Raw genomic sequence first — 23,503 nt, forward strand, 5'->3', positions numbered from 1 at the left:
CCTCCCAGCACTACATCAACCTGTCTTTTGAACACCTCCAGGGATGGGGCCTCAACCCCCTCCCTGGGCAGCCCATTCCAATGCCTGAGAACCCTTTCAGTGAAAAAATTTTTCCTAATCTCCAGCCTGAACCTCCCCTGGGGCAACTTGAGGCCATTTCCTCTTGTCCTGTTGCCTGTGACTTGAGAGAAGAGACCGACCCCCACCTCTCTACACCCTCCTTTCAGGGAGTTGTAGAGAGCAATGAGGTCTCCCCTCAGCCTCCTCTTCTCCAGGCTGAACACCCCCAGCTCCCTCAGCCTCTCCTCACAAGACTTATTCTCCAGACCCCTCACCAGCTTTGTCGCCCTTCTCTGGACCCGCTCCAGCACCTCAATGTCTTTTTTATGGTAGGGGGCCCAGGGGCTCAGGGGAACGTGAAGGGTCGGGTGGGATGTGTGGTACCTGCTCTGTTCTTCCTCTCATTTTGGGAGGGGAGAGGTGGAGGCTGACCAGAGAGGCACCCGCTCCCGGGAGGGACCCCCTGCTCTGACCCCCATGGGGACACATCTCTCCCAAGGTAATGCTGGAGCAATCCCACTGGGAGCCTTCCCCCCCATCCACACGCAGCCCCTCCTGCTCCCCTCTGCCCCTTCTGCTGACTTCTGTATTCCGGTTAAACCTGGGGCTTATTTGATTTTATGAAGGGTTTTCTCCCCGCAGTCTGGGGTGATGGAGAGCGTGGATCCGAGTGTGAGCTCTGGGGCAAAGGATTAATAAAGCCGACAGCGCTTAACTGGTTTCGCACACATCTGGGGTTTTGCTCTTAAATCAAGTATTAAGTCAAAATCCAACCGTGAAACTAGGTGATCTGAGAAATTTAGCTTAAAATCCATGTGTATAATACTATGGCTAATCAGAATTTCATATGCTACAATAGTAAGTGAAACAGTAGATGTTTAGAATAAGCCTCCTCTGCCAGAGACTCATTATATTCCGCTTCGATAATTAATAATTTTGGATAGATTCACCCTTACATTATGAAGCAAATATGTTTTTGTCTGAAGTGAAAACGACGGTACAGGTGCAGTAACATATTCTTCCTCCATATAAATTGGAACTTACTTGGAAGTAAACAGGCAGCCAGAAAACACAGGCAGCAGAAGGAGCACCAACATCCCTGCGTGTCCATGGCCATCTCAAGGGAGCACTGGTGGGGAGTGCTCGTTCCAAGTAACATTTGGATGAGGGTATAAAGAAGGACAAGTCTCCGTATGTGGTGGAGTCATGCCAGCTTTCTTTAAAGGATTTGAAAACCACAGCATGGGTGTGTTTCCACATCTCTCCCTGGTTTAATAGGACGAGGGGTAGTGGTTTTACACGGAAAGAGGGGAGATTGAGAGGAGATGTGGGAAGAACTTCTTTGCTGTGAGGGTGGTGAGAGCCTGGCCCAGGTTGCCCAGAGAAGCTGTGGCTGCCCCATCCCTGGAGGGGTTCAAGGCCAGGTTGGAGGGGGCTTGGAGCAACCTGTTCTGGTGGGAGGTGTCCCTGCCCAGGGCAGGGGGTGGCACTGGTTGGGCTTTAAGGTCCCTTCCAGCCTGAACCATTCTATGATTATAATTTTGTTCCCACATCCTAGTTAGTCCTACGGAACTAATTCTCATAAAAACTCTTGAAAATACAAACTGAAGGTACTGTGGGAGCTGAGGAAGCTGCCCAGAGAGGTGCTTTGCATTAAAAATGCCACAGCTGGTTGGGAATGGGCCACGCCGTTTAGCGGCCATGGGCTCTACGAGCATCACTGGGCTGGCTCCCATCAGGGCAGGGGAGGGCTCTGCTGAGGTTTCGGGGAGCTAAAGATGCACTAGAAGGATGCAGCTTGGAAAAGGGGAGCAGTGTGCGTGCCCCAGGCTGGTCTGAGGTGTGTGAGGGCCCGTGGTGTCCCTGGCAGACGGTGGAGCCCTCCCACATTCACTACCTGGCTCCGATGTAGTTAGGACCTGGTGGTGTCTGGGGCTGGGGCTGTCTTTTTCATTAAAACAAAACCATTTTCACTGGAATGTGCTTTTCTGTTTCTTACACAAATAGTCCCTTTTCTTTGCTGAAGCAATGAGGCAGTGACACGTTGCAAAATGTCTTTTTTTTTATATTTTAGACGTATAACGGTCAGAATGAGAATAACGAAGACTATGAGATCCCTCCCATAACGCCTCCTAACCTCCCTGACCCTTCCCTCCTGCACTTGGTGGATCACGAAACTGGATATCACTCCCTGTGCCACAGCCTCCCTCCAAACAGCCTGATACCAGCGTACCCCTACCAGAACATGGACCTGCCGGCCATCATGGTCTCCAACATGTTGAGTCAGGATGGACATCTTCTCTCCAGCCAGCTACCCACGGTCAGTGCCATTTCTCTCTTGCTATTTTCCATTTAAGCCATTTCATATGTCATGTTAGGAGTTCAGCTGAATGTAGGAGGATGTTAAGGATGAGAAATTTGCACTGCAGGTTGGGAAGAGCTGGTGACACAGCCTTGATGTACCCACCAAGATTGGGGGGCGGTGGCAGTAGCTGCAGTCACCTGTGTGACCCGTGCTCATGGTGGCAATTTTATGTTTCCAGTTTGGTGTCTTCCTGAGCCTTATTAATCACTCAAGAGCAGGGGGGAGGTTGTTTTTAATACCCTCACTGAACCAAGCAAAGTGTGTGTGCTCCAACCCCATGTGAAGGTGACCCACTGAAGCCCCAAGTTCATATCCCCAGTGCTCCTGCTGGGAAAGCCCCCAGCCTGTCACCCCACATCCTACTGCCAGGGTGGCCCCAGTGGCATCAGGAAGAGAAGCAGGGATGCCCCGTGACGGGAAAGTTGTCCTATTGATTTCGAGGGGAACAAGATCCCTCTGGCACTTGCAAACTCAAATTGCCTCTTGGCTCGCACGGCAGCAAGGGGATACCTCGCAAAGTTTCTAATGTCTCTTTGGTAGGAATAAATAAGGCAGGAATAATGAGGTAAAGTGCAGCTCTGGGAAGAAACTTCAGGGCTAATTAGACCTTACGACGCTTCTGTATCAGCAGCACCGGGGAAAGGTTGTGACTTGATTGTGACGGTGGTATTGAATTAATACTGTTGCTGTTTAATAATGTTTTCCTCTTTAGCGGATTGAGCCCTATGGTTCGTTGTCGACATTATTTCTCTCTAAGATCATTGATTTCCATGGGTGCGGTTGGAAGGCATCGATATCAAACAGAGTTAATTTTACTTAAATAGCATGCCTGCGAGCCTGCCGCTGCGCGAGCCGGAGAACATTTGGTATTGATTGCTTGAATAGATAACGGTCTGAAAGGTAGCGATATTTAAATATTTAAATGGAATATTATCTCTCAGTCTAGGAAAATCCAAGGCTTTCTAAAGTCTCGATGCGTCTCCAAGTTTCATTGTTGGTGTGTTTAAGAAAAATATCATGTTCTGCCCATCAATATTGAACACAGGCTTATTTCTATGGAATTAAATATTACTTAGTCCTCTTTTAGGTTCTTAGGTGATTAAAACATTCATTTCTGAGACAAAAAGAGTCAATTTCAGATGAAATATTTTTCCGTGGTTTAATTTAAAGCACAGCCCCTGTGCCTGACCCCTATTTTCATAACACAATAATTTTATCCTGTGTTGATTGTCTCATTTTTGAGAGGTGATATTGCACTTATAAATCACTTTCTAAAATACCTAAAGAAACAAGAATAGTGGGATTTATTAAGCAGCTTCTGTACATCAGAAATAATTTATTTTGGAGTAGTCCTTGGGAAATGTTCTCTTTCTTACTTTATGGTACTGTTTTACAAATGCAGCATCGTGACAATAAATCAGGACCGAGGCAGAGGAGATAAGAAGGGGGCTTAGTGGCCTGTAAACGTAGAATAGAGAGATTAAGATTTGTTTGCCCCTTACCACGAAAATAAAAAATCCAGTGAACCCTGAATTTTCCAGCCTATAGTGAATTGAAACTGTTTAGTTTTGAGTGGAAACCCTGGGAGCTGCAATACATCTTCAGAAGTCCCGGCAGCAAAGGAAGTAGATCGGGGGTGAACTGTGTTGCAGTTTTAGATCAAAATGAAACCCGGCCGTACCTTCTTGTCAAAGACTTTTTTTCCATGCTGCCAGACTTCTCCTGCCAAAAAGTAACACCTTCTAGTCCCTTTTATTTTTGGGGTGCCTGAATGAAGAGCGGCTGAAGGAGCTGGGGCTGTTTAGTCTGAGGAAGAGGAGGCTGAGGGGAGACCTCATCACTCTCTACAACTACTTGAAAGGACACTGTAGAGAGGTTGGTGCTGGTCTCTTCTCACAGGTAATTAACAATAGAACGAGAGGGAATGGCTTCAAGCTCCAACAGGGGAGGTTTAGACTGAACATTAGGAAGGAATTTTTCACCGAAAGAGTGGTCGGGCATTGGAACAGGCTGCCCAGGGAGGGGGTGGAGTCACCATCCCTGGCTGTGTTTAAGGGCCGTTTAGATGCAGTGCTGAGGGACATGGTGTAGGGGAGGACTTTGTAGAGTAGGGGAGATGGTTGGACTCGATGATCCCAAGGGTCTCTTCCAACCTCAATGATTCTGTGATTCTATGAATCGAGCTCTCCCTGCTCCAGCCTTTGGTGGCAGCGTTTGTCCCACAGCACACCTACAGCTCCTGTCAGCGGTAACGGGAGCAGCGCATGCACATGAGGGAACAATCCAATCCTGGAGACAGAGCAGATTTTTAACCTCATATGGTTCACATGTTGTGCCCTCGTGCCCATCGAGCCATAGCCCACTTGGTGGTGGCCCCAAGAAGCCTTGCTGGATGCTTTGGGCATCCCTATGGGTGACATTACGACGTGCTGCCACCCTGCCTGAGAAGTCAACCCCTTCGGGTGGGTGTTTGCAGCAAAGGAAGGGGCTTGTTTGCTGAGGGTTCCCAAAAAGAGAGGATTTCTTGCCCCACGAGTGGCAGGAAGAAGCCTGAGCACTGCAGAGGATTTGCCTTTGTTCCAGGACCGACATTGCTCATGCAAATGCTGGAGCCTTGAGCATCTCTCCTTGCTGCTGCTGCTGCTGCTTTTTGCTCTAGTTCATAGTGGTGTTTTTTTCATACGTAGCTATTTCCTGCCTTGGCTGCCATGTCTTTTGGTTTTATACAGTGACAAATGACACGCAATGTAAGGTAAAATGTTTAGAAGTTGGTTAGACTTTTCCTCTAAAAATGTAGCTTGAGCCTTGGGATGTTTTTTAAGGCATCCTCATGAAAAAATCTCCACCTGCTGAAAAGAAGCGAGCTGGGGCTCGCTGGGAGCTATGGAACTGGTATTTTCCTCTACAACTCAGCAGTGAATAAGGAAAATACAGGTGCAGGTTGGTGGCCCCTTTGGCGTGTCTCTTGTTCTGGGATGTTCCAACATTATCACTAGGTTGAATGAAGCCTCCCTCCTGCAAGGGAGGAGCTGCTGCTCCCATTACGCAGATGAATACCAAGGCAGAGTGGGTTTAAATCAGGGCAGAAATCCCCATGGTGGATAAGAGCTGGAGAGGGAAGGTGGGTTTGCTGCATGCCAGACCCCACTCCTGGCTCCTGCCCAGCCGTGGGGTGTCAGGAGCTGGAGCCCCTCATTCAAGAAAAGGAGCTGTACCCCTGATGGGGAAAAACCAAAGCCACTGTCACCTCTGCATTTCCTTCCCCCTCAATCATCATCACCCAGAGCACCCTCCACACCATTGGCCTCTGCTAAGCCAGGACACGCTTCACTCTGCCCCGTGGACCAGCTCTACACTTCCATCACGTGGGTCTTCGCTGCTGTTTCTGTCACTTTATTTCATGATTATTCATTAATTAATTATTGTCAATAATTTTTTAGAAATCAAGGGAGTTTTCGAACACTGAAGGTGGGGTGCAGGGAGCTGGAGAGGAGAGAAGCAGGGATGGGTGGAGAAGAGAAGGCAGAGACATGGCAGAAGACATGACGTTAGGAAGGCTGATGGAGCTGGGTGCAAGGAGTCTGGGGAGGAGACAGGGCTCGTTTGGGGGAGGTGGGTTATTTTTTGTGTTGGTGACAAGAAACAAAGAAAATTCTTAATACAGTGGATTATTTTTTACTGCTGTCTGCTCCTTTGCTGTGGGGAAGGAGGAGGGAAAGAGGAGTGTCATGGCAGAAAGGACAGACAATAGGAGAGCTGTGATTTCATTGAGAAATGGGAATATTAAGGGGAAAATAATCAAAGAGGAAAAAAAGGTGTTTTCCTTGGAAAGAGAATGACTTTGCCCACTCTGAACATCCCAGCAGTGTCACGGTGTGGACAAGTGGCTGCTGAGCCCTCTGGGGGTCCGCAGAGAGAGCTGCTGGGGCTGGGACCTGGGGGCCACGGGCACCTGGGGAAAGCAGGGGGGGGGACAGAGAAACACCACGAATCGGTGGCGATGGCCAGCAGGTAAAGGAGCTGCTGTGAATAAATGGGATTTCAGAAGGGATTTGGCAGAACATATTTGACAGAAACAAAGGGCGATCAAGGTCAGAGCCCAGGAATCTCCAATGCAGAGCAAACATATTTACATAAATCATAGAATCATAGAATCGTCTAAGTTGGAAGAGACCCTTGGGATCATCAAGTCCAACCATCTCCCCTACTCTACAAAGTCCTCCCCTACACCATGTCCCTCAGTACCGCATCTAAACGGCCCTTAAACACAGCCAGGGATGGGGACTCCACCCCCTCCCTGGGCAGCCTGTTCCAATGCCCGACCACTCTTTCTGTGAAAAATTCCTTCCTAATGTTCAATCTAAACCTCCCCTGTTGGAGCTTGAAGCCGTTCCCTCTCGTTCTGTCACTAATTACCTGTGAGAAGAGACCAGCACCAACCTCTCTACAGTGTCCTTTCACGAAGTTGTAGAGAGTGATGAGGTCTCCCCTCAGCCTCCTCTTCCTCACACTAAACAGCCCCAACTCCCTCAGCCGCTCCTCATACGATTTGTTTTCCAGCCCCCTCACCAGTTTCGTTGCCCTCCTCTGCACTCGCTCCAGCACCTCCAGATCTCTCTTGGATTGAGGTGCCCAGAACTGGACACATATATTAGATAGTGGCTGAGCACGCTGGGGGTATCTCTGCTTATCGGGGGGGGGGACGGTGCCTGAGTGCTGGGGGGACCATGGGTGAGGGACAAGACTGCCTGGAGCCTGCCACCACTGCTGAGAAACCCCCCAACTTTGTGCTTCTCCAAGCCTGGTCAAAAGACCTTGCCATGCTGGGGCACGTTGAAAAATCATCCCGTCTTCCCATGGTGTGTGTTGTGGGTCTGCAGCTGCTCTGCTCCTTCCCTGCTTTGGGTTGCTGGGTGAAATTAGGGCAGAACCATCTATTTTTTGCATCATTTTGGACAAGTGGCAGCTGTTAGGACTGAACATTGGCTTTGTAGCAGGAATGTGGAGTTGGAATGGAGAGACTGGCAACTACTCCCGTGTCTGCATCTTCCTGGTGCTACTCACGATGAGAGATCTTGGTGACTATTTTAAAGGCACTAACATTTCCTCAAGGCCAGGGGGGTAAGTTGTTTCTGTTCACAGCAAGCTGGACCCTCAGCTCGAGTGAAAAAAAGGCTGCAGCCACAGCCTGGATGGTCTTTGTTGCAGTTTGTTGAGTGAAAACAGCTGATCTGAAAAACGCTAAAAATCTCCAGTGACGAAAAGCACATTCATGGTGTAAAAATGTCAAATTTCCATGGAAATTCCAACACCTATGGAATGTCAAATTTCCACAGAAATTCCGGAACTTATGGAACCTGGGTATGTAGAAGGGAGAGACTAAAGGGTAAATGGGGGGTGAATTGGAGTAGCAAGGACAAATGCAACAGAATTCCTGAAGCATTAGTGGGTTGACTTTGCAACCTGAATAGCTGTTCCCCAACACTACGGGGCTTTGCTGTGGAAGAGAGAGGAGAAGAGTAAAACAGCCCAGCTGTAACCCACCTGCTTGTCTCCATGTAAGAATGGAGAAGTAGCCCCTTCCCAGACCCCAAAGCACACGCCTGGGCTGTGGGGATGGCAGAGGACACCAAGGAGAAGCATCCTCTTTGGTGCCCACCAGAAGACCTCCAGCAAGGTCTACCTTCAGGCATGTTGCAAGACCAACCCCCTCTCTTGGCTCTGCAGGTTTCTCCCCAGCTCCCATCCTTCCCAAGATTGCTTCTCCCCCTCAAACACAGCATTCCTGACCTACAACCTGAGCCGGGGGCGGTGAAAATAGCAGCAGTTTTCTCTGGATGTCCACAGATCGAGCCCTAGGAAGGTGTTCAGGGTTCTCAGTAGTGGGCAACACAGTTAGACATGGCTGTACAGAGCCAGCCAGTGTTAAAAGTTTTCCAATAGAGGATATAAGAAAGAAACTAATTAGATGTTGACGTAAAAGCCAAGTAAAAATACCAGTCTTTTATCTAAGTCATTGGAAATACATGATCCGAGTGGGCAATACAGCTTACGTGTAGTTGGTAAATACTTTCAATACAGAAATGTTTCAATAATTTCAAATCACTGCCTATTAAAAGAAGTTATTCAAAGTAACCTGTATCACAAAGCACCCTACGTGCAGCAGGGCCCTTCAGAGGGAGGTCAGGCTCATCAGAAGAACCTTAATAAATAAAGGAAGGAGCCGGGGCGGCGGTGGGGCGACGCTCGGCCAGCTCCGGCTGGCAGCCTTTACCAGCAGCAAAAACTTAGCAGAGTCCCCAGTGATTCAGTCCCAGAGAAGTTTGCACTGGCAATTTTCTGTTGTGTGCATTAGGTTTTGACTAATTTGTCTTTCTGCTTATTAATGGTTCAGTATTTAAAAACTAAAGTCCCGAACATGAGCCCTCGGTGGAAAATAGTAATAATGTGACCATACATGAAGGGTTCTTTGTATTAAACAGAGCCCTGTTTGCAATTCCCTGCTAGTGTTTTTCTCAGAGGCAATAAATGAAAGAAATATGTCTTTTTAAATTTTATAAAACTCAGAAAAATGGTTTTAAACAGCTTTTCTTCACCTCCTATAATTATTTATTTTCAAACAGTCCTTCAGGGTAATGTTCCGTTTTCTTATTTCACACTCCTTTTTCTCATAAATGAACCATCACTTCAATAAATCATTATGAAAACAGAGACTAACACAAACCCTGAAAGGTTGAAAGATTTATGTAACACATTTATGTTTTCCATTTTCTCATTCTGGTACTCCACTGCTAAAGCTAAGCTAATAAAAGCTGCTATTAATATTTCTTGTTGCCTAGCAACCGCAGAGAGGGAGTAATAGCTTTAGCTAGAAAAATAGATGACCGATAAGGAAAAATTCAATTCTTTTATTATCTCAAGGGAAAATGGGCTTTTACTGGAACATTATGATGTACGAGTGTGAAGTTGAATACAAAGGATATTTTTTCAGTTGTTTTTCTATTTTTAATGAACGTTATTTTACCTTCACAAACTCGTTTAAGGCATTTGCCCCACCTACTTGCGAGCTTAATTTAGCAACACCCACACATGCTTCTGGCTTTAAGTATCTGTTGGCATTTTCATTTGAAAGCCCCCCCTTCCCCTCCGTGCCTCCCTCCCCCCCGCCCCGAGCTCTATCGCTCGGTCATAAAATTTCACTCCAGGTCGGAACCTGCGAGACAAGATTCCCAATCAAAGAGGAGATTGTTCTTTTGTGTATTTAAAAACCTGCTTTCTCAGAGGAAGGGGTGCATATGGAGAGTTACTTGCTGAAGTTTCAGCCGCGGTGGCTGAGCTGGCTGGGTTTGGGGGGAGCGGGGATGATGCTGCTCCCACCTGTGATCTCAGAGCTGGCAGGAGTGCAGGTCCCCATGGAAATACTCTTCTGTGGAAGAGATCCTCCTTGAGCTTCCCAGTCATCCCAGGTGCATCGTCTCAGGATGCACCAGCTCCCTAAAGAGCAGCAAACTAAGGCCCTCTTAAAAGCTGATGCTTCTGAGTGGTCCCTGCCAAGTGTTACTGGGAGAGAATCGAGGTGATGGGAGTCATGGTCAGGTCCCAACTCTGGGAGGGCTCAGGCAGCAGCAGAGCTTATGGGGACTGGGCTGAAGAGGGACCAAGACCCTACCAGTGTGCTTGTGTGGTCCTTGAGTTGACCCATGGGTATCCCATTTCTGAGACAGGAAAAGGTAAGGTCCTTCCAGTACCTAATGGGGGCCTGCGGGAGAGATGGGGAGGGACTCTTGATGAGGGACTCTTAATGAGGACAAGAGGGAACAGTTTTAAACTGAGAGGGAGACTGGAAGATTTAGATGAGATACGAGGAAGACCACCTTTGCTGTGAGGGTGGTGAGAGCCTGGCCCAGGTTGCCCAGAGAAGCTGTGGCTGCCCCATCCCTGGAGGGGTTCAAGGCCAGGTTGGAGGGGGCTTGGAGCAACCTGGTGTGGTGGGAGGTGTCCCTGCCCAGGGCAGGGGGGTTGGAATGAGGTGGTCTTTAAGGTCCCTTCCAACTCTAGCCAGTCTGATTAGAAGAGCCCAGTTGCTGTGAGAATAGAGGGTTGATTGCAGCTTCCAAGTGTTATGGATGGCTGTGAAGGCTCTGGCTGATGGTCAGCACCCTCAGGCCCAATTTCCCTTTGACATATCTGCATGGAGGTGGGCTCTGAGACCTGAGATATAGAAAGTCCTTGGTGTTTCCTGGGAGGTAGTAAAGGTCTTCCTGAGCTTTGCAGGCTTCCACCAGCTGGGGCCGGTGCTGGGGGGGGGTCCTGCTGTGCTGTGACAAATCCCAACTGGCACCTCTCAAAGGTTGAGCTGTGTGGGATTACTGCCTCCTCTAGCAGGTCTCACCCTTAGGAGGTTTTCCATTATACCCACCTATAATTTACTTTTGCTCTATGTTATTGCATCACGATGATGATGATTATTACTGTTGCATGCTATTAGAATTGTAATGTCATGTATATTATACGTACCTGGGCCAGAGTCACGGGTTCTTGACATAGTGCAAAACCAACACGGAAGAGATACCCCTACCTGGGAAAACTGACTACAGAGACAAGGCAGAAAAATAATATAAAGCTGCAAAATAATAGCTAGAGTTGGGCAGGAGACCTGCTGCCTACACACCCTGTTGATGATACGTCTGATCTAGGTTTTTTTTCTTCTCCATCCATCCTTCTTCGTGCTGCAGCTGTTGCTACGTGTTCATGTCCACCCTTTCCTTTCTGTCTCATAACAAGGGGATGTAGGAAAGCATTAAAATGTGCTCTTAACTACAGCACCACGTTTTACCACGCTGGAAGGCTCTTGCATAGTGGGAGCCAACGTGTGTGTGTGTGGGTCTGGCTGTAGAAATGTCTCTCTTGTCTGTGTATCTCTTGGTTTTGTGCTGCAAACCGGGTCCTTATCTCCCCCTACTCATCGCTGGTCCTGAAAAGCAGCAGGTCCCATCCCAAGGTGGTGTAACTGCTGCTTCCAACGAAGCAACATCTCTGCACTACACGGTGACCTGGTTGTACTGCACCTTTTAACTATACCGTAGAAATTCGTCCTCCTAATCTTTCCCTTTCCTCTCCTTGAGTTGGCCACTATCTTGCCGATAAGCCGGTGGCTCCGGGGCAGTCCCACTAGTTAAAGAGTCACCTTATCAGCCATAAAATAACCGTGCCGTAAGAGCGGGGAGGGCGCACACCTTATCCCCACAACAGATGTCAAGTGAGATGGTCCCTCTTGTTTGCACTGGGCTGCCCCTCGCCCTGCCGTTAAGCGTTTGCGGGAGAATTTGGTTTGCTTTTATGGCAATTTAAAATATTACCAATTGCACTTAAGTTCGCGTTTAAGCAAACTTCTGTGGAACAATAATCAGCGCTATAAATGCGCCGTTTGTGTGGCACCAACGAGGAGGCTCGTTGTGAACAGCATTGTGCGTATTAGTAGTGTAATTAAAATATCAATTACGCCGTGTTGACAGTTTGCCAAATAACTGGCTTTCGTGCACAGTAAACTTAATCACTCCAAAGTCTGCTCACGAGACCTGCTGCAATCTTGATGCTAAACGGGTACAACATAAAAACAGCATTTGCTAAAGCACAGGCTTCGATATTACTTTGCGTAATGGTGCTGCACTCCATAGCTGGTATCATGTTCTGAAAATTATCTTTTAATGTACAATTTGTATTGCTGAGAAATGTCACTTACTTTGCAGAACGTCTCGCCAACATAAAACCTAAGATTTATTCCTGTCATTTTTGTGTCTCCGATGCCATGTTGATAATAAGAAGTCTACTTTATGTGTGTAATGCTCATGTCAGTTTTGAAATTTGGGGTTTCATAAAAGACAGTTGTATAAATAAAACATGATATAAATTAAAAATATGGTGGAAAATAAAATCTGTGAATTACAGTAACAGATAAGATGAATACGGCATGAAGGAGGTTTTCAGAACAATGTCAAATAACGGCAGTAAATATGGTCAAGGTATGGGATGGATCTTTTTTAAGAACTGGTTCTGATCTTGAGATGTGTTTGTCTCTGGTGTGCAGACATGTGGCTGGATGCCTGTTAATGAGCCTAGTTTTAACCCTTCAGATTGAGGTTCTGTACTTTTGTAGGATGAGGTTTTTCCCCCTTCTTAGGAAACAACCCCACTTCAACAGTTTTTCTGGGTGAGGTTATAAATGCATGTGGCTCTGGGGAAAGAGTGCCCCAACGTGGCCAGTTCTCCTCCTGGAGGATTTGTCACCTTGGCCATAGGAGATGGAGCCTGTGTGGGCTTGGACTCTGGAGTCCTTGTGGGACCATCTCTGCTATTCCCCAGCTGCTTGGATTCTGGAGTCCTTGTGGGACCATCTCTGCTATCCCCTTCCCTCCTAACACAGTTTGTAAAAATGCAAGAAATTATGTCCAAAGTTAGCATTAGAAAAGATAGAAAGATTGAACAGTCAGAAAGTGTTGGAATTATCCTTGCCCACATGAACTTCCTTGCAACATTGTGAAGCGTCTTTTGCCTTTAATTGCAGCATGAGATAAACCTTGTCCTGTTTGGAACTCAGAGACTCCAACGCCTTTGGGAACAATAAATAAATTTAACATTAATGGGTTTCCAGGACTTTCTACTAACCAAGACTTTGCTTCACTGGCAACCTAGGCTATACATATGTACTGGCTCTGCAAAAAGTCCATATCAGAGCTTCAGCTTCTTACTTACTCCTCTGCCTCTCACTGGATGCGTTCAACACACTTGCATTTGGTCAACCAGAATCTGCCTCCACCCTCCCCAAATGCGGTCTTTGCGCCTTGTTTTGTGAATGTGGGTCCAGGGGGCAGGTTATCTGAGGATGTATTTTTGTTTGGGTCACGCATGGGAAAGCAGAGTCATTTCCAGGCAGTAGTAATCCCCAAAGCACATGTCTCTGTGCCTTGCCCCACATCCTAATCCTGCTCATTGCCTGTCACTTCTCTTGGCGTGGGGTGCAAAACGATGCTGAGCTTTCATTGCCACCTCTCTGGAGTGACAGGAACGGTCTAAAGCAGGGAAGGTGGCTTTATGCAAAAGACAGTCATGGAATCATAGAATGGTTTGGGTTGGAAGGGACCTTAAAGACCATCCAGTTCCAACCCCCTGCCCTGGGAAGGGACACCTCCCACCAGACCAGGTTGCTCCAAGACCCGTCCAAGCTGGCCTTGAACCCCTCCAGGGATGGGACAGCCACAGCTTCTCGGGGCAACGTGGACCAGGCTCTCACCACCCTCACAGCAAAGAAGTTCTTCCCCAGATCTCATCCAAATCTCCCCTATTTCAGTGTCAAACCATTACCCCTCATCCTACCTCATCACCCTCTACAACTACTTGAAAGGACACTGTAGAGAGGTTGGTGCTGGTCTCTTCTCACAGGTAATTAGTGACAGAACGAGAGGGAACGGCTTCAAGCTCCAACAGGGGAGGTTTAGATTGAACATTAGGAAGGAATTTTTCACTGAAAGAGTGGTCGGGCATTGGAACAGGCTGCCCAGGGAGGGGGTGGAGTCCCCATCCCTGGCTGTGTTTAAGGGCCGTTTAGATGCAGTGCTGAGGGACATGGTGTAGGGGAGGACTTTGTAGAGTAGGGGAGATGGTTGGACTCGATGATCCCAAGGGTCTCTTCCAACCTCAATGATTCTATGATTCTATGATTCTACCACTGCAGGGCTTCCTCCATCCCCCTGGGTGCTTGTGCCATACATTCCCCTCGTTTGCTGTCCTTCCCATCCCATGCTCTGCTCCCCTCTTTGCCATGTGCACTTGTTTCCCTGGGAATAACAAGATGTGGTGGCCGTGGGGCTGTGCCAAAAAGCCTCCAAAAGGCAAGTGAAGGTTTTTAATTTGTGTTATAACCTCTGCTGCAGCGTCAAGTCTTCGTGTTCCTACATGTGCCTTCGCCCCACATCATAATGCACCATAAAGTCTTTTTTGAAGTGCAGCGGGCAGCTGTAAATAGAATAATTTTTGCCAGTTTTAGTCAGCAGCAACTTGGCTGCAGGATGAACTGCGTGATATCAGTTATCCCACCAAACTGGCACATCCAGCAACGCTTGGCCATCCGTCTTGCACATTTTGATCAATGTTGCAGCCCATCTTTAATTGCCCTTATCCCTTAGATCAATCACATTTGTCTCTTAGCTGTCATTTGCCTCCTCTTTGCCTGTTACCAGGTTGCATTAACCTGCTCCGGCAATTACTCCTCGCCCTGGATTTTCCTTGCTGACAAGGAGGGTCTCTGTGCAACTTTGAGGCTTGTTTCCAATCAACACACGTTATGAGGCTTTCTTTTGGTTGCCCTTCCAGAAGTTTCAGAGCCAAATGGCCCTGTGGTGGCTGGTTTCGGAGGCGGCGTCGGTGCCTGGGGCGGGAGAGCACAAAAGGATGGAAATTTCCATGGCTTTTGTTTCAGCTGTACAAGTTATGATGACTATTCACTGCTGTAGGTGTGTGCACGTCGAGTCAGTCTTTTTTTATGATTTAAATGGGAGCCGGTTTTAGAGGCAAATAACAGAAAGTGCTTACAGTAAAAATAATAGGCTGTAACAGGCTTTGTTAGGCAATGAGGAGATCAAAGAGCTACATCAGCCACTCGGCTGAGCGCTGGGAGTGAAGGGAGAAATGGTTTCTAATTGGTAGGTGGGACTTCCTCAGCGTGTAAACAGAACTGGTGATCCTTGCCTTGGCAGCGGAGTTTTCTCCTGCCCGTGGACTGGGTGGGTTTTGCTGTCAGTGTGAGTGATGATGGGGAGCAAACAAGAGCACGAACACGTATCTTGAGTCAGATTTCCCTTTCTTTAACAACCCACCCCTCCCAAAAATCTCTACCTGCATTTTACTGGTGTTTGGGTGTGGATCTGGGTAGGTCCACCTGCCAAATTCAGATCCCCCCCACACCGAGGAGACCAAAAATGTTGAACCCGTAAAGCACATTCTGGAAATCACAGCTCCCGGCAGCCCTCCCTTCTGCTTAGTGGTACAGGCTGAAACACTTTACATCCCCACAGCCCAGAAAAATCAAAGTTCCCATTGAAATGAAGAATGCTGCTTGAGCCCTGCCTCTGTGAAGAGGTGTGGGATGCAATGTCAAGAGAAATTATTATGATTGCTACAGATGCGGCTTGTCACAGAAAGAGAAAAATGTTTCTGCATCTGATGCATGGCAGCCAGCCAGTTGGTAATGTTATATGTCCGAGTGTTTCACTTGGGCTCTGCTGGCTGGAAAGCATTCCTTAATGCTCTGCGTGGCTGTTATATTTGTTTCCCAGCTCTGCAGAATCCCATTAGGAATCTTCTGTTTACACCATGGAAATTGTTTGGTCTCTCCGAAGGGCCGCGCGAGGGAGGGAGAAGTGTATTGCTGCCATTCTTCAACATCCGTAGAAATTGCCCGCGTTATACTTCTCACTTCATCTCTCTTACAGTGGGCATTTCTCATTATGGATCGAGATGTCCTGTAACCTGCAGTAGGCAGCTGTTAAACACCAGGGTGCTGGGGGAGGGAGCAGGATGTGGTCCCTTCCCCTGTAGCTGCCGGTGGAGAGGCACCCATGAGAGTTTGCCCGAAGCCGTCTGCTTTTGCCTTGGTTATGGCTTTGGAGTCCAAAGGGAGATACATAATGGTCAACGTGGACAACCCCATGATGGGCATCATGTCCTTGCAGCTTGGGGTGCCTTGGACATGGTGTCCCCCCACTGACCGATACCCCTCCCATCAGGTTTCTGCAGAAATGATGGTTTGGTGGTTAACTCCATGATGTTAAAGGTCCCATCCATTCTATGATTCCATGAAACATTGAGGTACTGGAGCGGGTCCAGAGAAGGGCGACAAAGCTGGTGAGGGGTCTGGAGAATAAGTCTTATGAGGAGAGGCTGAGGGAGCTGGGGGTGTTCAGCCTGGAGAAGAGGAGGCTGAGGGGAGACCTTATTGCTCTCTCCAACTCCCTGAAAGGAGGGTGTAGAGAGGTGGGGGTCAGTCTCTTTTCTCAAGTCACAGGCGACAGGACGAGAGGAAATGGCCTCAAGTTACGCCAGGGGAGGTTCAGGCTGGAGATTAGGAAAAATTTTTTCACTGAAAGGGTTCTCAGGCATTGGGATGGGCTGCCCAGGGAGGTGGTTGAGGCCCCATCCCTGGAGGTGTTCAAAAGAGGGGTTGATGTAGTGCTGGGAGGTCTGGTTTAGTGATGATGCTCCTTGTTTGTTGTGTGGGTGTCTATTTTTGTCAGTGAGGTTGACGGTTGGACAAGATGATCTTTAAGGTCCCTTCCAACCTAGGAGATTCTGTGATTCTGTGATTCTGAAACTGGTAGCAGAGCAAGTGGCGATCATGGGGTGACCGACAAGCTGGGAAGAACATGCCTTCTCCTTGCATGAGGTGGATGAATTTGGGGTGGTTTAAGGTGTTTCCGCAAGAAAAGGGAATAGCAAAGAGTAGGGTTGATCAAGGAATGGCTGTCCTGACCCAGGACATTTTCTGCAAAGGAGAAGAACATTTTGCCCATCTCTCCCATTCTTTATTATGTTGTTGTCTGGCAAACAGGAGAAAAAGCAGTGAGTAAAGACCCATGCACATCATGATTTGTGGGGTTCTCAAGGTTTTGTTGTTGCCCTGGATGCTATGTTGTTTATGCTTTTTTATTAACAAGGCTGGATGTAGGCGGCGAGGAATAAAATTTGAGGGTGACACAAAGAAATTGGACATATTTGGGACAGGAGAAAGGGAATTCAGAGAGATTTAAACATAGGAGGCAAATGGACTGCAGGGTTGCCAAGGCAGTTCGTTCAGCATTGATAAATGTGAATTAGTGCATGCTGGGGAGAAAAATATTCACTACTCATAAAGCTTGCAATGTTCTAAATTCACTGCCAGAAAGCAGACGGGCTGCTCCCCAAAAAAACCCTGTGCAGGGACAAGGTGTTAGAAGACAGGAGAAATTCATGGGGGATTTTTGGAGATTTGTAGAGAGTTATATATGATGTACAGCTCTGGTCAGCTTGGCTCAGGCAAGAAGAATAAAAAAAAAAAGAGGCTCAAAGAATAGAAATAGAAATTATGATGGCCCTGAAAAGCTCCTCTATGATGGCAAATGGTAAGTTTAAGAAGGAGGTGAATAAAGTAACAGAAATTATAAAAGTGCATAGAACATACAACCAGAGCAGGTAGATGAGGAATATCCCTTAACATGGACACTTGACAGGAATTGCCATTTGAAAGTTCAGAGCAATAAAAGGAAATACTTTTTTTCCACGCAGATAAACTACTCCTCCTTTTTTTTTCTTCCAAGATAAACTCTGGGACTCAGTGCCCCAGAGAGGTGAAAAAGGAAACACCAAAAGTATATTTTTTTATGTTTATGGAGATAACAAAAAGAGAGAGAGTTCCTGGAGTAAACGTTGAAATGCATGTTGCTGCCACGGAGGAGGTAGTTGTTACATGTAATAAATCCAAAGCTAATTTCTAGGCAGAATTAGTCTGAAGCTGAGGAGCACCAGGTCCCATCTTGCCTGTATCGTGTCTTGTTTGGGGTAAAGTGTGGTAGAATTAAGCCATGTCTGCTTTGGGCTACTGGTAACGCTTTACACCTACTAATTTTGCCACAGACTATTGGTAAAAAAAAATATGACAGAATCAACCCTGACTCTGCTGTTCTCACTGTGTAGCAACACCACTAGATCTGTGGAGTTTCCCTCTGCATCCAAAGCCTGGACCCTCTTTACCTTGACAGACTAGGGATGGAGACTTTGGGCACATCCCCAAAGCAAACCTCACGATATTAATAACTTCCTACTACTTGAGACATTTTTAATGTGTCTCCTCAGCATTGGAAAGAGAAGGTCTGTCCCGTTGCTCTTTTCCAGTCTGGACCGATGCCAGCCCATTGGGACAGACCAGCCTTTGGGAGCCACCTCTTTGAAGGTGCATTTTTCACGTTTGCACGTGCAGAAATGGTGTTTGGAAGAGCCGAGCTCCAGTTGTTATCATGGTGGAGGTTTCATGCTCTTAGTGCAAACCATCCATCTGCCGTTGCCAACCCACCTGCTTGATTGCAGGAGGTCTCTTTCCAGAGCTGGAGACAATCCTGCGCACAGCTCCAAGTTTCTCCCTAGTTGGGCTTTTTCATGGCGCGTTTCCAGTTCTATATCAGTTTTCTGTGTCTGTCCTAGAGACTCTCTGATTATTTCAGCCTGTGTTTTTTAGCAACAGTCTACAGACAGTTGGCCATCTGGTTAGCATTAATCTGAAGGAGGAGGTGGTGTGCTTACCTGCAGTAAAATCACTTGCCTTTCAAGATGAGTCCTGTTAATTTTCATGTTCCTGTTGAAGCCAAACTGAGAACATCCAGTTTTGGAAAGAGGGGAAAAGAGGTGAGAATAGCTAGGACACACTTGCTTCCCAGCTGTCCCCTGTGAAGCCCAAAGCTGGGATCAGCAACTGAAGTTGAGTTCTTGCTTCGATTTCTGTGTCTTGGCAGGCATGGTGAGGTAGAAGGTACCTGCCTTCTCACCCAGCATGGTGGGGTGGGCCACAGCCCAGCCTCCACAGCCAGCTGGGTTTGAGTTGGTTGGTAGTATTGGGCAAGTTCTCTCTTTTGGGAAATCTATTCCTTTTTGAGTTTACATTTTATGGTAGGATTTGTGGGTACCACAGCTTAGCTCCTGTGGCAACTGTCCCGTAAGAACATACATTTGGGTTCACTTTTCCTACAACGGAGCTGAGGGTACAATCAGGCCCCTCTGCAGGATGTAGGAGGTCTGGAGGTCCATGTCCAGAAATGACCCACTCCGTGGAACTCAGGGATGGTCTGGGCATTGAGCAGGTATTTGCTGGAGACACAATTGTCTTTATGGCCCTAGGAGTGACCACAGAGCTCTCACTGGGGGCTCTTCAGCGGCTCTCCTTTCCTGGCAGAAATTCAGCCCCTCCATGGTGGCCAGTAGATGCTCTACAGCATCTACAGAACATCTAAACAAGCATTGGCCTAATGAATGAAATCCAAACCGTAGAGGCTAAGACAGAAAGAAAAATGTTTTTTTTAATCCTTCCCCAAAAGCAAAGACTTAACTGGTGGAGTCCTGGTTTTGCTGAGGACCCGTACACGCTGTGTCAGGGAATTTGCAAGGTGGATTAGAGATCCCTGTCCCACCCAGGCTGGTTTTGAACATCCTTCTTTTATACCACAGCATCTGTGGCTGGGCCGTGCTGGTTTACAAGGCAGAGCTCCAGTTTCTGAAGGGATGGAAGCCAAAGTTGAGCACGGAGTATTACGCCCCGAGGAGGGTGTTGTATTAATGCCAAGAGGAGGAGCAATACCTGATTTATGGGATGTGGGCACGTGTGGCTGAGCAGCCTGGGTCTGTCAGCATTTCCACTGCTAACCCAGTGGATATTCATTTTCCAGTAAAGATCTGCAACACTGAGCTGGTTGTGGAAGGGTCTCTCGTGTGGAATAGTGCAAGGTCCAGCAAGGGGGACTTTTAAAAGTAGTTTTTCTCTGGCTTCTCACAGTTGCAGAGCGTTGGTGAAATGTGGCCTGATAGAGCTCCCCTGATGCAAATTTCCATAGAATTTGAGGTGGGAAAAACCAGAATCTGCTGGGATCACACAGAGCTGTGCTTTGCACGAGCAAGGAGTGGTTTGTGTGTGCACGTCTGTGCACACTGCTGTTGTGCACTGACTAAAGGTCTGCGCAGAAAAAGTCCTGCCTTTTGATTTAATGCTTTGGGTCTTAAGCCTCAAAAATCCAGGTCTAAATTGAGGCCCCTTTGAAAATTTGGATTTCCTGGTCCCTAATGGTTGATTGGAGCTGGAATTCTCCTGAGTGACAGTTTGCTTCATTCCCTTTTGCTGTGCTTTCTCACTGAAGTAGAAAAGTCATATACAGTACAATGAATTTAGTGCAGTCAGCAGCAATTCAGCCATGCAGATTTATTTGAGCTGTTCACCGAGAAGTACTGCACTTCTCTGGAAGTGCTAGTGCCCGTGAATTTCATGTTGATTTTTACTGTTGCCCATGAATGGTCAAAGGTTTTTAGTTATTACGACCAGATTTTGTTGCTCTCCTGCTCTCTGGGTGATGCTGAGCTCTGTGATGCAGCTGTCCTTGGAGGATGTGCGCGTGGAAGCAGAGCTGGTTCTCCAGCTGGAGGTGGCCGTGAGGAGTCGGGGGTGGGATGCTTGAAATAGTTTTAAATCATGTTCCATTGTATTTACATGTTTGCAGTGTTTGTGTTGGGTGCGAAGTTGGACATATGATTACAATAAATAGGTGTGAGGAAGCAGCCAGTAACGTTTTTAACACCCACTCAGTCACTTGGCGTGCTCTGATGCCGTGTACACCGTGAATAATAACAACTGGACTTCAGTTATAGCTCACATTGAAGATTCACTGGGGAAAAATTAGACGAACAACTACAATTATGGCTGTAGCAAGATGGCTCCTTTGTAGTACATAATCTGCAGTAATTTAAAAAACATGGATCATTAAAATCAATACATGCTGCAACCAGACTTTATGAGCTTGATTCTCCCTTACATGAAGATGTGTCAGTTTGTCAAGAGCTGAGAGCCAAAGTTATGGAAAACAGCATCAGCTCAAGGAAGACTGGGCTTACTGTTTCCTCCAAGAAACCTTTTCCTAGTTCATGTCTTCCTTGTGTTTATCACTGAATAGAAATGGAGGTGTTTAACACGAGCAGAGTGGAACTTCTCATCCACTTGGAATTCGGTGTGAAAACAGCGTAGCCAACGATGCTGGTAGGTGTACAAGACTTGAGCATGCATCAGGTTTCTGGGGTTGTAAGGCTTGGCTCCAGGAGCCCTTTCCTTTGGAGCTACTGCTGGGAAGTTCCCAGTTTTCTGGAGAATGGGAGGCTGGTCCTGCAGGATGGTGCTTTGATCAGCAAAGAAACACTGTGTGGTACCAGGAGTCCAAGGCACCTGATACGGGGCAATGTGCACTGGCAGCCCAGAAACCCAACCACATCCTGGGCTGCATCAAAAGAAGCATGGCCAGCAGGGTGAGGGGAGGGGATTGTGCCCCTCTGCTCTGCTCTGGTGAGACCCCATTTGGAGCACTGTGTCCAGCTCTGGAGTCCTCAGCACAGGAAGGAACATGGAGCTGTTGGAGCAGGGCCAGAGGAGGCCACAGAGATGCTGGGAGGGCTGGAGCCCCTCTGCTGGGAGGGGGGGCTGAGGGAGTTGGGGGGTTCAGTCTGGAGAAGAGAAGGCTCCGGGGAGACCTTAGAGCCCCTTCCAGTCCCTAAAGAGGCTCCAGGAGAGATGGGGAGGGACTCTTGGTCACGGAGGGGAGCCATAGGATGAGGGGGAAGGGTTTGACACTGAAAGGGGAGATTTTCATGAGATGTGGAGAAGAACTTGTTTGGTGTGAGGGTGGTGAGAGCCTGGCCCAGGTTGCCCAGAGAAGCTGTGGCTGCCCCATCCCTGGAGGGGTCTTGGAGCAACCTGGTGTGGTGGGAGGTGTCCCTGCCCAGGGCAGGGGAGTAGAACAAGATGGTCTTTAAGGTCCCTTCCAACTTGAACCATTCTGTGGTTCTAGGGAGTAGCAAGTGTTTTTGAGGTCAGCAGGGTTGGGTTTTTTTTGAGAAAGTATGTTGCCTTTGAGCTGACAGCTCTAAGCCTGCATACTGCAACATCTAAATAGCCCACCATGGGGAGGTCTGAGGGCACCCAGTCATAGGAAAAATAGACATTTAGGTGACTTCAAAACCAAAAAGACCAAGAACACGGAAATGGAGAGAAGAAGGAGAAATCCCCTGCCCTGATGGAGGTCAAGCCAGAGGCACTGAGTATAGACAAGTGCCCTTCTTGCTGGAGGGTCTGACAAAGGAGTTAGCAAAAGTCCTCAGAAAAAAAAAAAATGTGTTTATGAAAAAACAGGTTTTCCAGCCAAAGACGAGAGTAAGATTGCCAAGTGCAGGGCAGTGTCAGTGCTGAGTCATGGGTATAAAAAAATACTAAGCGTTGAGCCTGACCATTTCATTAAAAGCATTGTAAATATGGAAAATGCCTACATCACGATAAGGCAGCTTTGTGGAGTGATACCCGGGGTGGGAGTCACTCACCAAGCCTGAATTAGTCACCCAGGCTGCTGTGGCAGTGAAGAGGCTCCTCTGGAGTGTCATTCATTGGATCTGTCTGAAATCCCTACCTGGGGATGGAGCGAATGTCTCTAGGGATTCGAGGAGGATGAGACACCCAGCTCAGATGCTGCAGGGATAGGGCATATCCGTGGTTTGCACCCACTTCACCCGATGAGAGTGAAGGGATAAGGAGAAAGGAACCAGGCAGCATCTCTGCTGGAATCACAGGAAGGGATGGCCATTGGTGCATCACCCTCTGCCAACCTTGACTGCAAAGGGAAAGCGTCAGGAGAAGACCCTGCAGTCGTGCATCAGGGGAAGTTTCTTGTCTTCTTCAGCTTGTGTTTCTGAAGGGTTCAGGCAGCCAGGTGTCCAGTCTGTACCACGGTTCTGCAGCTCAGCCCTGGATGGGTTAGCTATGTAGAAGAAATGCATGTTCACAGGGTGAGGGTAACCTCTAGTGACATACAAGGAGGGGCTATGAGTAAACACAGCCCTCTGGGACAGCCAGTGTCATCAAGGAATTTAGAAGAGTGGCAGGGCATCCTTGGAGATGCTGTCACCAATGTGAGTAGGTCCATTCGTGGACAGCTGTGAAGAAAATGAGGGGCATCTTAAAATTTGCATCAATCCCAGGAAGATTTGAAAAGGAAACACTGCCACTTGCCCACAAAACCTGGTGTTTGCTGAAACGGCAAGAACCAAATTCTTCCATGGCTTAGGAGTGTCTTTCTCACTTTCTCCTACATCTGCAGTCTGCTAAATTTTACTCTCTCAGTGGACAATCCATCCTGCTTCTGCAGACTCTGCTTCAGGGCTGGAGGGAACCACAGGGTCCACCAGATGGGGAGACCCTGCAGGAGCAAAAGGGGACACCAGTAATGCTCCATCCCCCTCAGGAGCAAAAGGGGACAC

The 23,503-nt window shown here is 47.8% G+C and overlaps 1 protein-coding gene across 1 annotated transcript in view; it reads left to right on the plus strand.

Moving 5' to 3' along the window:
- TOX2 (TOX high mobility group box family member 2) overlaps positions 1-23,503 on the plus strand; it is a 172,655-nt gene that overhangs the window by 84,064 nt on the left and 65,088 nt on the right. Inside the window, exon 3 of the mRNA XM_014941217.1 lies at positions 2,135-2,380. Coding sequence (XP_014796703.1) covers positions 2,135-2,380 — 246 coding nt within the window. The remainder of the gene's footprint in view (positions 1-2,134; positions 2,381-23,503) is intronic.

This window comes from Calidris pugnax, unplaced genomic scaffold (genome assembly GCF_001431845.1).
Source record: "Calidris pugnax isolate Ruff unplaced genomic scaffold, ASM143184v1 scaffold55, whole genome shotgun sequence".
Lineage (NCBI taxonomy): Eukaryota > Metazoa > Chordata > Aves > Charadriiformes > Scolopacidae > Calidris > Calidris pugnax.